Source organism: Lepidochelys kempii, chromosome 10 (genome assembly GCF_965140285.1).
Source record: "Lepidochelys kempii isolate rLepKem1 chromosome 10, rLepKem1.hap1, whole genome shotgun sequence".
Taxonomy (NCBI): Eukaryota; Metazoa; Chordata; order Testudines; family Cheloniidae; genus Lepidochelys; species Lepidochelys kempii.
Window position 1 is genome coordinate 9,116,660 of NC_136389.1, and position 14,785 is coordinate 9,131,444.

The 14,785-nt window shown below is 47.2% G+C and overlaps 1 protein-coding gene across 1 annotated transcript in view; it reads right to left on the reverse strand.

The window, feature by feature from the left end:
• The window catches only part of MYH16 (myosin heavy chain 16), a 52,895-nt gene that overhangs the window by 14,843 nt on the left and 23,267 nt on the right, over window positions 1-14,785 (reverse strand). The window contains exons 17-30 of the mRNA XM_073361895.2: window positions 14,504-14,621; window positions 13,213-13,333; window positions 11,665-11,801; window positions 10,547-10,628; window positions 8,871-9,044; window positions 7,757-7,984; window positions 6,867-6,971; window positions 5,715-5,801; window positions 5,370-5,515; window positions 4,283-4,373; window positions 2,419-2,475; window positions 1,492-1,578; window positions 581-826; window positions 200-317 (exon numbers count right to left, since the gene is read on the reverse strand). Of these exons, the coding sequence (XP_073217996.1) occupies window positions 200-317; window positions 581-826; window positions 1,492-1,578; window positions 2,419-2,475; window positions 4,283-4,373; window positions 5,370-5,515; window positions 5,715-5,801; window positions 6,867-6,971; window positions 7,757-7,984; window positions 8,871-9,044; window positions 10,547-10,628; window positions 11,665-11,801; window positions 13,213-13,333; window positions 14,504-14,621 (1,797 nt within the window). The remainder of the gene's footprint in view (window positions 1-199; window positions 318-580; window positions 827-1,491; window positions 1,579-2,418; window positions 2,476-4,282; window positions 4,374-5,369; window positions 5,516-5,714; window positions 5,802-6,866; window positions 6,972-7,756; window positions 7,985-8,870; window positions 9,045-10,546; window positions 10,629-11,664; window positions 11,802-13,212; window positions 13,334-14,503; window positions 14,622-14,785) is intronic.

Below are 14,785 nucleotides of genomic sequence, written 5' to 3' on the forward strand. Positions count from 1 at the left end.
TGAAATAATTCTGCCCTGATGTATTGAAAGAGATGATGAGGCTAGACTGTCACGACCTTGCCAGAAAGACTTGGCAGCGCGAGAGATGGCTAGAGGAGATGGGGACAGGGCTGCCAGAGCTGGATGGGAGGAAGGGGAAGAGGAGGTGCAGTGGGGCACAGTATGGCACAGACATGTCAAAGGAGAGCAGGGAGTTTACCTTGGAGTCTTGTCCTGATGGCGTTAATTTCAGCCTGGTTCTTCTCCATCTCAGCCAGCCTGGAATTGGCCTCAGCCAAGTTGTCTTCCAGCTTGCGGACATGGGCGTCAGCATTCAGCTGCAAATGAACGGTGAGGTCAGTCAGACAAAAGCAAAGTCTGACTTGAAGGGCCAAGTCCTGCTCCCCGGCACACCCAGTTTGTCCCATTAGTTATCATTATAATGGAATGACTAGCATGGACCAGGCAAGTGGGATGTGGGCCTGGCGCTCCAAGGTGCTGAATGGCCTCTACTTCAGCTGACGTTGAAGGTGTTCAGCACATGTGCAGCCCCCCTGGCTTTCCTGCTGGATTTCAGAAACACTGGCCATTTGCGCCTTACCTTGGATTTCTGGATGGTCTCTATGGTGGCGCTGAGGTCCTCGATCTCAGCCTTCATAACCTGCTTGTCTTTCTCCAGCTTGGACTTCACCCTCTGGAGGTTCTCTGCGTGCTCCGCCATCTCCGCCATGGAGTCTGCGTGCTTCTTGCGCAGAGTCGAGGCCGTGGCTTCGCTCTGCAAGGCCGCCTCCTCCAGCTCACGCCGCAGCTTCAGCAGCTCGGCCTCACGCTTGCGATTCTGATCAATCTGCGGAGGGACAGAGCACAAACCATCCACCAGGATCGGGAGAGCCACTGATTCTCAGCACGTTCCTCAGGGGGATGTTTGGTTTGAAAGGCTTTTTGATGCCTTTTGTCTTGCTTTAATTGTTTCACCAGCCCCATCCTGGTGTAACTTCATGAATGAGTTTACCGCTGGCTACCAGGACAGATCCCCCTGAAGGCAAAGCATCCAGGCTGAAGTTCAAACAGAAACGTGCTTTGGACTTCAGTCCAAATGTTTTCATTGTGGAATCAATGGAAACTCTGCCCAAGTCACCTGCCACCCTCTTCTCCATGCTAGTAAATGAGTTCCTCATCAGAGAATCTAAGGGTTTTCTACTGCTATGTATCACCATAGTTTCTGAGTGGTGTCCATGTAAAGTCAATAGCAATAGCGAAGTTCAAGGCAGACTTCCTTGAGTTTCTGACGTGTCTCTCTGTTGGGGGTCAAACACTGCTTGGGGAAGGTTTTGGGGGAGTTGGGGGTTGGTAAAGGTTTGGTGATACAAGGGGGTGTAGAATCTGGCCTGCTCACTAGCTCAGTGCAGGTTCTGAAAATGCTCCTGGAGATATTCCCAACTCACTAATGTTTTGCTTTCTTCAAGAAAGGGGACCAAAGGGTCAGATGCCCTTCTCTGGTCAGTTCCTAACCTGAGCAGTTGTGGCACCTCCGGCCTCTTCCAATCTGTCGCTGAGATCCTCAAGATCACGGGAGAGGTCGCTGCGCTGCTTCTCCACCTGGTAGGAGGGAAGGAAAAAAATTCTTACTCGCTGACTAACCTCAATTCTCCCATGGCCTTTTTTCTGACTATTTCAGAAACCACGGTGAGAGTAAGGCACGGTTTGAGCTCAGGAGTGGGACCCAGGAATTCCTGAACTCTAATCATTGGTGCCTGCTGTGTCCCTGGGCAAGTCCCTCCATGCCTCAGTTTCCCCATCTGTGCAATGGGACTAATAATACTTCTCTGCCTCAGAGCTTGTTGGCGAACTAATAAGTTATCATTTGTAAAGCTCACGGAAATGGGAAAGTTACGTATTCGTGCTGTCTGTTCATATTAGCCTCAGATTGTATGTCGGGCACGCTTTTACAGAGTGAATTATCTACAGCCTTTCCTGCTATCACTAGATCTGATAAAATAGTTATTAGTCAACTCCCTACAATTTGCTTAGGGAATTGCACATATTGGGTTTGTTATACGAGATACATACGTAGTTACATATCTGTAAAGAGCAAGAGGGAAGATTTTGTTATTAAAGCCAGGATGGGATCCACCCTGTTCTGCCACAAACTGGTCAGCCCCTGAACTGCAAGGCTCCTGTTTGCAGTGAGTAGGTAGTTCACTCTTCATGGCCCATTCAGTCTACACAGATTTCAGACCAGAGGGCTGCTACATACTGGTGGGTCCTTGTGGTGTGAGCACCTGCCCACTGATAGCTGACAGAAAGCAAAGCAGAGTTCAAGACTGGTCTTCGCACTATTGCTAATTTTATCAGGGACTTGCAACCTAGTCTTTTATTAGCTCCCTTTTAGAGGCATTAGCCGTTTTCTGAGTTCTCTCTTTGGGTGGATATTTTTACCTTAGCTCTCATAGCCCGTTCAGCTTCCAGTTCCTCCTCCAGCTCCTCAATACGGGCCTGCAAGACACACACAAGCATATCAAGTGATTGGACAAGCAACGGTAAACTGTCCAGTGTTCCTATCTGAGTGGCTGAGGGAATAAGAAAGAACCTGCAGGAACACATCTGTAAATTCTAACTTCTGTATTCTGTACTCAGAACACCTGTCAACTTCTGTGGTAGTTTTCCCTCGGAAGGACCTGTAGAATTTGGCCCTAGCTAAACTGTAAAAGACCAGCATTCAAGACCTGTTGTCATCAGGCCTTTCTTCTCATTCCTGAGGTGTGTGGATAGTGGGTCCTTGGAAAGATGACCAGTTTACATGGGGAAACTTGTTAGTAGAGTTGGGCAGAAAATAGGCATATTTTTCATGACAAATTTTGACTTTTCAGTGAAATATTGAAAACTGAACTATTCCAGCCGAAACCAGAAATAGTGCAAGGCATCGCAGTGCCTTGTGGGAATTGTAGTTTGGGTGCCTTATGGGCTGGGGTCTCTGGCTGGGCTACATCTCCCATGATTCACAACTTTATCCCCTCTTGGTTAGGGGAAGGGAAACTTCACAGAAGTCCCTGTGCTTAGTTTCGATGCCAAATTTGTGACAAGCCAGACTTGTGCAGTAGATACAAATAGACCAAGAGGCGCCTGCAGTAGATCACCTCCCTTCTTGCCATATCATTGTGACAGGACAGCTGTGACGAGTTTTACGTTCAAAGCAGAGGCTGCAGTTTTCCAGCCATAAAGGGAAATAGGGTCTAGTGTAAGTAGCTGGAACAAAAGACGGGGTGGAGCTCAGAGCTGATTAAGCCGCTGACTCATTGTGAGGAGTAGGGCAAGGGAATCCACATCCTGGGGCTTCAGACAGGGCAGCTGGTGTGGGGTGGGGGGATCAAAATTTCCCTGAAAAAGAACACAAAGCTGCTGCCTCTGAGCTGAGCTTTGTATAATGTATTTACCTGGAAAAGGCTATCACCAGCAGGAGAGTGAATTTGTGTGAGGAGGGTGGAGGGTGAGAAAACCTGGATTTGTGCTGGAAATGGCCCAACCTGATGATCACTTTAGATAAGCTATTACCAGCAGGACAGTAGGGTGGGAGGAGGTATTGTTTCATATTCTCTGTGTGTATATAAAGTCTGCTGCAGTTTCCACGGTATGCATCCGATGAAGTGAGCTGTAGCTCACGAAAGCTCATGCTCAAATAAATTGGTTAGTCTCTAAGGTGCCACAAGTACTCCTTTTCTTTTTGCGAATACAGACTAACACGGCTGTTACTCTGAAACCTGACTATTGTATGACTTACTGGAGGAGAAGAGTATTGAGGTCTTAAAGAACAATAGGGCCTTGTCTCCATTTTAACAGGATAGGTTTAAAAGAGCTGGATTGCTGTTTTGCACTGGATTTCTTAGACTAATTTATGTAGAAGAAAAGGAAGTTGACATTTGTACTTGTCATGTAAAGAATGGGGAATAGATCCCACCCCACCAGGGGATAGACAGTGATCTCATTTAAATGGTTTGAACCTGGAGTAGCTTCACTGACTTCTGTGGAGTTACACCAGTTTACACTGAAGGGCCAGAGTGGAGAATCTTGCCCTAGCCACAAAGGTTTGGTGTTATTGGAGCTTTGGTTTGAGGAGTTTTTCAGTGGTGTCCTTGTCCTTTGTCATGGATGATATGGGTCCCTAACGGCCCATCCAGCTCCCTAGCATGCCAGTGGATTGACTTCTCATGTGAGTTTGGACAATCCCTTTGATACTAGGAAAGGAAAACCAGAGAGTCTTGAAATAGGATGTAAAGGGCAAGAGAATAGTCAGAGCATTCCTCACCTGGTGTTCTTTCAGTTTCCTCTGCAGCGTGGAATTCAGAGACTGTTCATCTTCCACCTTGGAATTGACTGAATTAATTTCCATGTCTCGCCTGCAAGAAAAGGCACAAGAGACCCGTTCAGGTGGGAGGGGGTGTCACATGGTGGATGGTCCTTTTTACAAGAGGACTGGGAAAGAACTCCACCAGGAACCCTTGACTCTAGGCTATGCAGAAGTGATTAGCTCTTTAGCATGATGAGCCTTAGTGCTTAAGCTCATTTCTCCTCAGTCATGTCCATTCCCTGCCCCCTTTTTACAATGTACTCTTGAGAGTAAAGGCATGGCCACTCAAGGGAGCGGATACATTCACTCAGTCTGGAGGAGTGATTTTAGTGCTTAACCTCACTTGTGTCTGCACTTAGCTTCCCTTGAACGGGAACACGACAGCCTTGCACTTCCTGCTGAGCTCTCTGCTAGGACTGGCATTATCAAGCTTTGCACCTACTAATTAATGGCTGTATTCATTTGCTTAGCTACTTAGCTATTTAACTAACAATAGCAGTGGTTTCGATAATATGTAATTGTGAATTTACATCCTTAAAGTTAATTTTGAAGGGGAGGAGTGCCAGAGAAATGCTGGCAGACCCATCACTACAGTAGTCAGTGGTGACACTATAATAATGATCTAATTAGCTATAATACTTTGCATTTCTAGAACAGCTGTTATCTAAGGATCACAGAGTCTTGTAGAAATAATGATCAGTTAAGACTCACAACACCCATCGAGGTAGGTATGGTTATACTCCATGTATAAGAGGGAAAACAGAGAGATTGACTTACCAAAGATCAGACAGTGAGTTGAAGAAAGATTCAAGAATAAGATCCAGGAGTCCTGACTCCTAGTCTTCTGCTCTAACCATTAGACAGCACTTTCTCTTTGCATTAGGTTAGTAATGGATTTCTAGGATCCCAAGAGGAACTCTGACTCGTGATTTTTCTAATGAAGTGGCTGTCAGGTATAATTAACGCCATCAGATCCATGGTGCTGCCCTGTTTTGACTCCGGAGTACCCGCCACACAATGCGATTCTGTATGGACTGACACTTACTTCTTAACCACCTCCTCCAAGTCCAGTTTGGCTCGTTCCATCTCATTGAGGTTTTCAATGGTCATTTTCAGGTCGCCCTCAGCCTTCCGTCGGGCCTTCTCCACCTCGGCACGGATCTTCTTTTCCTGTTCCCAGTTGTCCTCCAGCTAACCAGAGATAAAAGGGGAGAGGAGAATCAATGGCCACAAGAATTTGAAAAAGCTGGCGGGGTAGAGACAAGCACTCTGCAATGATAACACCTGGGCAGTAGATGTTCATCAGAGATGCCCAACATGTCGATCTTTAAAAACAAGCCCCCTCCACAGTGATGAATGAAATGACAATCTCAGACCAACTAGTCCTCACCTCGTGTAGCTGAGTGGTAAGTTTGCTGTTGTTCTTGGTCAGATGGTTCACTTTGTCCTCCTCAGCTTGCAGGTCATCTAGAGTTTTCTAGGAAGGGAGACACAGAGAAAAGGGCCATCACTGGTGCGCTGTGTTGGCTGGAAGACTAGCTACCCCTGTCCTGACAATAAGAAAAACCCCATCTCTTGGCTTCAGAGAAGCAGCTGTGTTAGTCTGTATCCACAAAAAGAAAAGAAGGACTTGTGGCACCTTAGAGACAAACAAATTCATTTATTTATCTCTTGGCCCATCCAAAACCCCAGTTACTCTCATGGAAGTCTCCTAAGGATAACAGGTTTATTAATGATTCATATAATTCCCTAGTGTCTTACTAAAGGTAGTAGATGGTACTAATAATCCTGGGATACAGCGGCAGTCCTCCTTATTCAGGCCAAACACCCACTGACATTGATGGGAGCTTTGCGTAAGTTGTCAGCAAGTCCTGCAGGATCTGGTCCAATGACAACATGTATCGTTACAAAAGAACCGCCCTCGGTTGCTCTTGGCTAATCCACACACCATCTTTTGCACCCAGGAAAAGGCAGTCTCTTCCTCACTCAGCAAAGATGTGAGAATAGACAAGGGTAAGTGAGCTCATTACGTGTGGAAAAGAGCCTGCAGAACATTTCCTAATTCAGTACTATTACTAGCATGCTAGCCTATTATCGTGGCTTCTTGTATGCTACGCTGTGGTAATGGGAGTGCCTGGACCACGTCAGTCTGTGGAGCTGAATGCGGCTGGGGACGGGTTTTGACTGACTGCAGGCTTGGCACTCTGTGTAAGAAAGAACGCGGTCCCTGTTCGGGGGAGCTAACAAATGACGTGTTCAAACAGCAGGAGGTGTATTTTGTATTTGTTCATACAAAATCCAGCAGTTCACAATAGATCTCTCAGCCAAATAGTGCAAAGGAGCATGATTTTACTCTTCTGCAATGTATAATGCATAGGAGACACACAAATCCCCAGCATGACTGAGACCTGGGATCCTTTCCCACTTGTGCAGCAATTTAGTTTCTCGATAGCCTGAGTAGGACACCATTTCTCCTTTCCCAGAGCGCAGCCCTAAGGACGTGATTGGGGTGCAATAAAGAAAATGGAGCAGATTTTTCTACCTGGTGCAGCTCCTCCAACGCCCTCTTCTCCTTCTGGAGTTTAGCGATTGTGTCGTCCCGGATAGAGAGATCCGAAGTCAGGGTTCGCACTCGGTGATCTAGCGCCTAGAGATAGGGAAGATAACATAGTCAAGATCATGACCAGCCATGTCAACTTTTAGTGCCCCCCAAATCAACTAATTTGTAGTTCTTTAGCTCCAGGAAGACCAGAACCTGGACCTCTGTTGTTGATCTCTCACACATGGTAGGTTTATGAGAGTTGAAGATAAAGGACTCTGTCCTGCTTTCTATCTAGCTAACACTGATTTCAGGGGAAGCAGCAGGATGCCACAAGCATTTGCTGACTGTGACCCGGGAACCATATCACACTGACACAAAAAGGCTATAGCATCATGGATTTAAACCTTCTGTGACAGTTCCAAATAAGAAACAGTTGATGGGGAACAGAGGGAGTATCCCCCAAACTTAGACAAAAGGGCAAAGGCAACTGGGAGGGATTCATGGGGGCATATTTTATAAGCAAAGACCCAGTAACTTTGCAGTGAGAGGAAGGTGGTGATTAACACAGGATGTGGAAGGGCTCTGAAGGCCTCTGTAGAGAGAGATTTGTGGGAGTTACAGGGAAATTACTCCTCCTAATACAGGACAATAAGGAGAGTTGTAGATTCAGGTTCATCCCAGCTCAAGATAGAAGGAATAGCAGATTTTTAGAGACTATGGAAGAGGGAATGTTGAATACTGGAGAGGGAACAGCTGACAGGTTACGAGCTAGCTTCTCAAAGGGCATTCAGATGGCATGAGCTTTGCTGGTTGGTTCCCTGCTCTTGACAGTGGTTATTTCCCTAAAGGACAAGGAAGAGAGAGCTTAAAACAATGATGATGCTTCATACCTGCTTCTCTTTCTCAGTCTTGGCCAACGTGGTTTCCAACCCCTCTAGGTCGCGCTTCAGGTCATTGAGCTCTCCTTCCAGCTTGCGCTTGTGGGCACTCAGGGAAGAGGCTGTGCCCTCCTCTTCTTCCAGACGCTCCTTCATCTCTGAGATCTGGCTCTCCATGTCAATTTTAGATTTCATCAGCTGGGTCAGCCGCTCCTCAGCATCTATCAAGTTCTCTTGTTCCTAATGGCGGGAGGGAAACACAACCTTTATCATTTTAGAGGCTACTGTATCTCTGGTCTCTTGTGGCACTAAACATCCATATACAGTGGGTCAGGGCTGCTCCACTTAAGCACCAGTGACTATGCCAGGATGTTAAAGGTGCATTGACTCCAGCTGGAGCTGTGGTTGCACAGCATCTCTGAAAATCAGGCCTTCAGTGTTTCAAGTTACGTAAGAACGGCCATACTAGGTCAGACCAAAGGTCCATCTAGCCCAGTATCCTGTCTTCCGACAGTGGCCGATGCCAGGTGCTTCAGAGGGAATGAACAGAACAGCGAATCATCAAGTGATCCATCCCCTGTCACTCATTCCCAGCTTCTGGCAAACAGCGGCTAGGGACACCATCCCTGCCCATCCTGGCTAATAGCTATTGATGGACCTATCCTTCATGAATTTATCTAGTTCTTTTTTGAACTCTGTTATAGTCTTGGCCTCCACAACATCCTCTGGCAAGGAGTTCCACAGGCTGACTGTGCAACACCCAGAAATGGAAAAACCCAAATTAGAGGGTGCTTTTGAAAATTTTTCCACAAGCTATTTGATTAAGGTCACACAGAATCAATCAGGGGCTGAGGCAGGAAGAGAACCCAGGATTCCTGACTCCCATTGCCTTGCTCTAACCACTAGGCCATTCTGCCTCCTGCTGATTTTTGGAAGAGTTGGTTTTTTCTTTGACCTGCTGTGGTTCTCTAGGACTCTCACTTTCCATCTCCCACAGCTCTCTACTTGTTCCAGATTCTTAAAAACAAGCCCTTTTATGAATCATTTGGAGAAGCTATAGCCAGTGCCCTCTTACAGGCCCAAGGAAGAGACATAACCAGTAACCATCCTTTTTCTGATAACTCACAGCCTGCAGCTGGATGGTAAGATCATTCTTCTCTTGGCTGAGGGTGGCCATCTTTTCCTCCAGCTGTTTGACACGATCAATTAGCTCCTGAGTCTTTGACATGGCATTCCTCAGCTCCTCTTCCTTCACCTTCATCTCCTCCTCCTGTCGGGCCACATTCAGCAGAGGCTTCACCTGTAAGCATGCAGTTCAGCCAGTGAGGTTCACAAATGGGTCTTCTCTGTAGCAACTTCCCCCAGAATGCTCCTGAGCCAATCTCTTTATTGCCATATTGAAGTATTGCCTGGGCCTGGTGTCTTCTAAAATGACTGATTTGGTGCGGAGTGCTTCATCACTACAGTATGTGTTAGATGACTTCCAGGAAAGGCATCATCATAAACTACTTACCCGAACAATTCTGGGCCCCAGCAGAGAAATCAGGACAGTTTGCCAGATTCTGAGCTCCACTGAAATCACTAGAGCTACTGCAAAAAGAACAGGAGTACTTGTGGCACCTTAGAGACTAACAAATTTATTAGAGCATAAGCTTTCGTGAGCTCTAATAAATTTGTTAGTCTCTAAGGTGCCACAAGTCCTCCTTTTCTTTTTACGGTTACAGACTAACACAGCTGCTACTCTGAAACCTATCATTATGCAAGAGCTACTGCAGGTTCACACCAGTGTAACTGAGATCAAAATCTGACAATGTCTTTTGGAGGCTTTTTGGCCCAGGTCCTCAGAGATATTTATTTAAATGGGAGAGTAAGATGCCTAAGTACCTTTGAGGCTCCGGGTCTTTGCTCCTGAGGTGCTGAACTTCTGGTAAATTGAGGACATTGGGCCCATATTTTTAACGTTTTGGCCTGCACACATGCAAAAGCCCCATATTTACATTTGCACACACACAAAATGGGGGTTGAATAATGAATATTTAAGGTGTGCAACATCAATTTTGCACGTGCGGATGTGGGAGGCTGTGCTCCCAAAGGGTACACAGGTAAATTGATCAGATGCTGTTTAGGTTCCCTGGTGTTAAATTTGGCCTTAAATTGGTGTATGGGTCCTTCAGCATCTATTAAGCAAGAATATCTTGGCCAATGCTCCTTTCCATCCCCTGCCACCAAAAAAAATTTAATCTTAATGGGCCTATGAGACGAGAGAAGAAGCCACTGCTGTGGAAACGGGCTCATCCGCCCTATTTAGGCCACGCCTTTCTGAGCTGGGGGGCAAATAGACCAAGAAACTTTGTTCTAGGTTTTAGGATTTAATTAATAGACTGAGTCCATCTCCAGGGTTCAGAACTACAACACCTAGCCGCTTAAGGCAGAGTTGAACTTCATTTGTTGGAGGGAGATCCAGGGCTTGAATTTCCTAAAGAACGTAATTCCCATTTCATGGAGGTAGCAAATTCAGATTTCAAAGTGTCTTCCATTTCCAGACTGCTCTGACATTGACTTGGAGGGAAATCATTCATGCCCCTTGCCCTGTTAATAATTAGCAAGAAAGTGACTGGCACCCAAAGTGTATTTACTTGTTGCTGAATAACTGGGCAAGGCAATTCTTTTTTTTCTACCCCTTATCTTCAAAATCCAAGCGCCCCACCCATTGCCAGTGCTTGCAGCTGCTTTTATTTCCTTCTGTGTAAGCTGGGTACAGTTTGGGGGGGGGTGTTTGTTTGTGGGAAGCACGGGTCTCACCTTGTTATACAATTTCCACCAGCCCCAGAAGCGCAGCTGCAGGAATTTGCGAACATTCCTCTGAATCGCCATCAGGCCTAGCCTGTAATGAAACCCAACAGGGTTGTGTGGCTTAGAAACAGTCACCAGTTTCCTGGCAATGTGACTAGGTAGTTGAGACATCAAGACATTGTCCTGGCATGCAGCAAGTTTCTTTATCAGCTCATTTGAGAGATGTCGTTTTCAGTTCATTCTTAAATGCTGAACTCACTTTTCTCCATTGGCTAGGGGGGATTTCTCTTAATTTAATACTATTGTTTCCTAAAGCAGATATTATTTTCAAAGGTTCGTTGTGCAGCGTGTGTATTGTTCTGGGTGGGTATCACTGTGGCAGTGTGATAGAACCCCGCCAGAAGGCTGGAGCCATTATGCAGAGGCTATGTAATGCTGGGGCATTCGCTGAGTGGGATAGGAATGGATGGAGCAGTGTTCTCCCAGTCCCAGATGCAAGAAAGGTCAGTGGCAGTGTGCTGAGGTAGGAAAAGGGTGGCAGGGTTGTACTGGGATAGAAGGAATGCTGCCACTGAAGTCGAACATGGGTGTTTCATGCAGGGGAAGACACGAATATGGTGCATCGCCTGGAAACGATTCTAACTGGCAATATCTTCCTCCCTTCCCCCGCTCCATCTTGCAGCCATAAACACCTCCTAGCGGCAGCAGAAACAATACAGTTCTACTGCCCAGGGTGGGACCAATATGTTAAGGCCCCACCCTGATCTACCTCAACTGGGTACCATGAAGCTGTGTTCCAAAGGGTTCACTGCTCCACAGTCAGGTTCCTGAACAGAGGCAGGGCTTGTGGATCCATCACTACATAGATCCATCAACTAGTAGAATAGATGCACAGGAGGTAGTGGAACTATTGTAGCCCTGTGGCCTGAAGGGGAGGATTTTTTAGCCCCTTGATTCCCATATAGATCCACAGTGCACAACCCCGTTACTTTGGTTGTGTGCCAGGACCAAGGGTTGACATCCAAGATTCATCTCATGGTGCCTAGTAGAGAATGAAGTATGTTAGCAATTGGTTTCTAGCGCTCTCTCGGATGCATGAAGTGGTGTCTCATATTTCAAAGGGATACCTTCTTTCCAGCATCTTTTTGAACTCAATCCTCATCAGGAAGCCACGAACACGGCTCTGCAGCATGGACATGATCTTTGCCAGACGGTCATCGCGCAAGTCTTCCAGTTTGGCCAGGACTCCGGCACGGAAGAACACCTTGAAGAGCAAGAGAAGACTGTTAGAACTTGGCTTCCAGGTCATGCACCAGAACTTTGAACCTGTGAACTTCTTCCCCCATCAATAGGCTTATTCATGTGTCTGGGCTTAGTCAGGGCTGTTAGTCCCCTTTTAGTTTCCATCGTGGGTTTCTGCCTTTGTTGACCTGTCTGACTTTCCACCTACATTTACTATCACTGTAGGTCACTGGTCCCCAAACTGTGGGACACGCCCGACTGCGGCCCTTCTCCCAGCTGAGGCCCCAGCTGCAGCATTGGCCCCATTCCTGACCGCGGCCCCACTCACGGCCCTGGCTCCCAACCATGGCTCCTGGGGGGCCGGGCCAGGAAGGTGCGGACCATAAAGTTTGGGGACCAGTGCTGTAAGTCTACAGAATTATATATGAATAGAATATTGAGGCTGGGATATTTATAAGCAAGGGCCTGAGAGTCAAGACTCCTGGGTTCTATTTCTGGCTCTAGCACTGACTTGCTGTTCGTCTTCAGTGAGGTCACTTACCCTCTCTCTGCCTGTCTTCCTTTAGCAGTAAAATGGGGATAACGACGACACTGGATGATTTAATTAACGGACATATAATAAAGCACTTGGAAATCGAAGGATGAAATATGCTAGAGGAGTGGTGTGGGAGTATTATACAAGTTAGAAAATTCCATTGTAAGTTCCTGGAAAAAGCTGAACTTTTTCCGCCTCTGCATGTGTATCACAATAGTCTATTTCATTACGTGATCACACAAAACATACATGCAGAAATATTAATTTCTGAAATGCTCCACTAAGATTATAGGGGCAAAAAACAAGGTCTTGACTCTTTTTTTTTTAATTCCGTCTGAAGTTAGGCAAAATTCTTCGTGGAATTTTTACTTGGCTAAGGCCTGGTCTACATTACAGAGTTAGGTTACGCCCTGCATGGTGTAATTAAGACAACAGAAACCCTGGTGTAGCCACTTCTAGGTCAGCAAAAGAATTCTAGCTACCGCCTCTCAGGGAGGTGGATTTACTACAGTGACGGAAGAACCCCTTCTGGCAGTGTCTGTAGCAGTGCCCCTGTAGTGTTTCTAGTGTAGACATACACTAAGGAGCGAGTAAAAAGTGAAGGGACCTGAGAGTTTAGCCCATCTTGAAAAGCGTGCCTCCTTTGCATTATCTTGCTCTGTATTTGAGAAGGAGCATGTCACATTGCTCTGGGCCGTGAGTTCACATACTGGAAGGCAATGGAGGGCGGAGCGAAGATTGCAGTAGGAACTTTTAACTCCGAGGCCTGGTCGACACACACAAGTCCCAGTGCTTGAATTAAAATTTGTTTTGAAATCAGCATAAACTGGTGCCATTCCCTGTGTGGACACACTTCAATTGAATTAATTTAGCTTAATATGATAGGAAAAAACAGTACCTTGGTGTGCCCAATTTTGAACTCATTTTCCCCCAACTCAATAGAGGCAAGCAGCAATTCTGATGCTTTCTTGTTGTCCACAAATCCCTGAGGGATTGCATTGGGGTTCAAGACTTGATATCTGAAATGAGAAAGACATGTAGTGACGTAAGGGCCACTGTTAGGAGAAGAGCTAGGCAGGGCTGTCCTTAGGATTTATGGGGCCCTACGCAGCATCATTAAACTGGTGCCCCTATGGCCGACCTGCTCTTAGCAACGCAAACATAAGCGGACAGTATTGGAAAACTTGCCCCATGCACTTTATTAAAACCAGTTTAAACAAATGAAGCACACTATAATGCTGATGGACTAGACTTGCACTAAAGAAGTAACGCTATGGAAAAAATTCTGATTTATTGACAGAATGATGCGGAGAGTCACAGGTCCCCGCAGAGACCTGCCCCCCGTACCCTCTCCCTCATGCAGAATGTGCCACGCCAGTGCATTAGGCTCTGTGAATACGGCCCCTGCCTAGTAAGGAGCCTGCAGTGCGCCCTGGGTGTGCAGGGGCCGACCTGCTCTTGCCTGCTGTCCTGGACATAGGCACGGACTCCGTGGGTGGGTGCTCTGGAGCTGGAACATGGGGAAAATTTAGTGGGTGCAGAGCATCCACCAGCATCAAGCTCCCCCCCTCTGTCCCCCTCCCCCCTCGCCTCTCGCGCTGGTGGCCCTGCGCTTACCAACTCCTCCCCCTCTCTCCCAGTGCTTCTGGAGCACCGCAAACAGCTGATTCGCAGTGTTCAAGCTCTGGGAGGGAGGGGGAGGAGCGGGGACGAGGCGCGCTCAGGGGAGGAGGCAGGGAAGAGGTGAGGCGGGGTGGGAGAGGTGGGGCAGGGGCTTGGGGGAAGGGGTGGAGTGGGGGCAGGGCCTGGAGTGGGGGAGGGGGTTGAGCGCCCCCCAGCAAGATGAGAAGTTGGCGCCTATGGTCCCGGTGGTGCCCCAAATTTTTGGGTGCCCTACGCAGCCGTGTATGCTGCATACGCCTAAGGATGGCCTTGGAGCTAGGCAAGGGTTAATGTCTACTTCATCACAGTCTCTTCTAGCAAAGGTCTCAAAAGGGCTGAGGTGCCAGCTGTGAGGTGTTTATAACCATCTCTGTTTCTCATCTTTACTTAATAAGAGTTCCTGAAGGAGAGGATGTAGGAGGGTTAGCAGTGGAGTTACTCCATCTCCCGATTGTCCAAGGAGGATCCCATATTGGGTGTTGTTTGTGTCCATCCTCCCAAATGGGCCGAAAAATATAAACATTCACCTCTGCTTGAATTCAGGGTACTGCAGTCTGTTAGGAAAGCCCTTCCTGCAAATACGGATGCCTTCCAGCACTCCATTACAGGCCAACTGGTGCAAGATCAAGTGGGCATCAGCCACCCCTACAAAAACCAGAGAACAGGTCAGCACTTCACTTGACTGAGCCAGGGGAACAAAACGACTGGAGCTTCTCACGCCGTTCGCCCTCGGTGACACAAAGATGTAAAAGGAGAGGTTAGTAATGGACAGAATTCACATACTGTGGGTAGAACTGAAATGGAGGAGA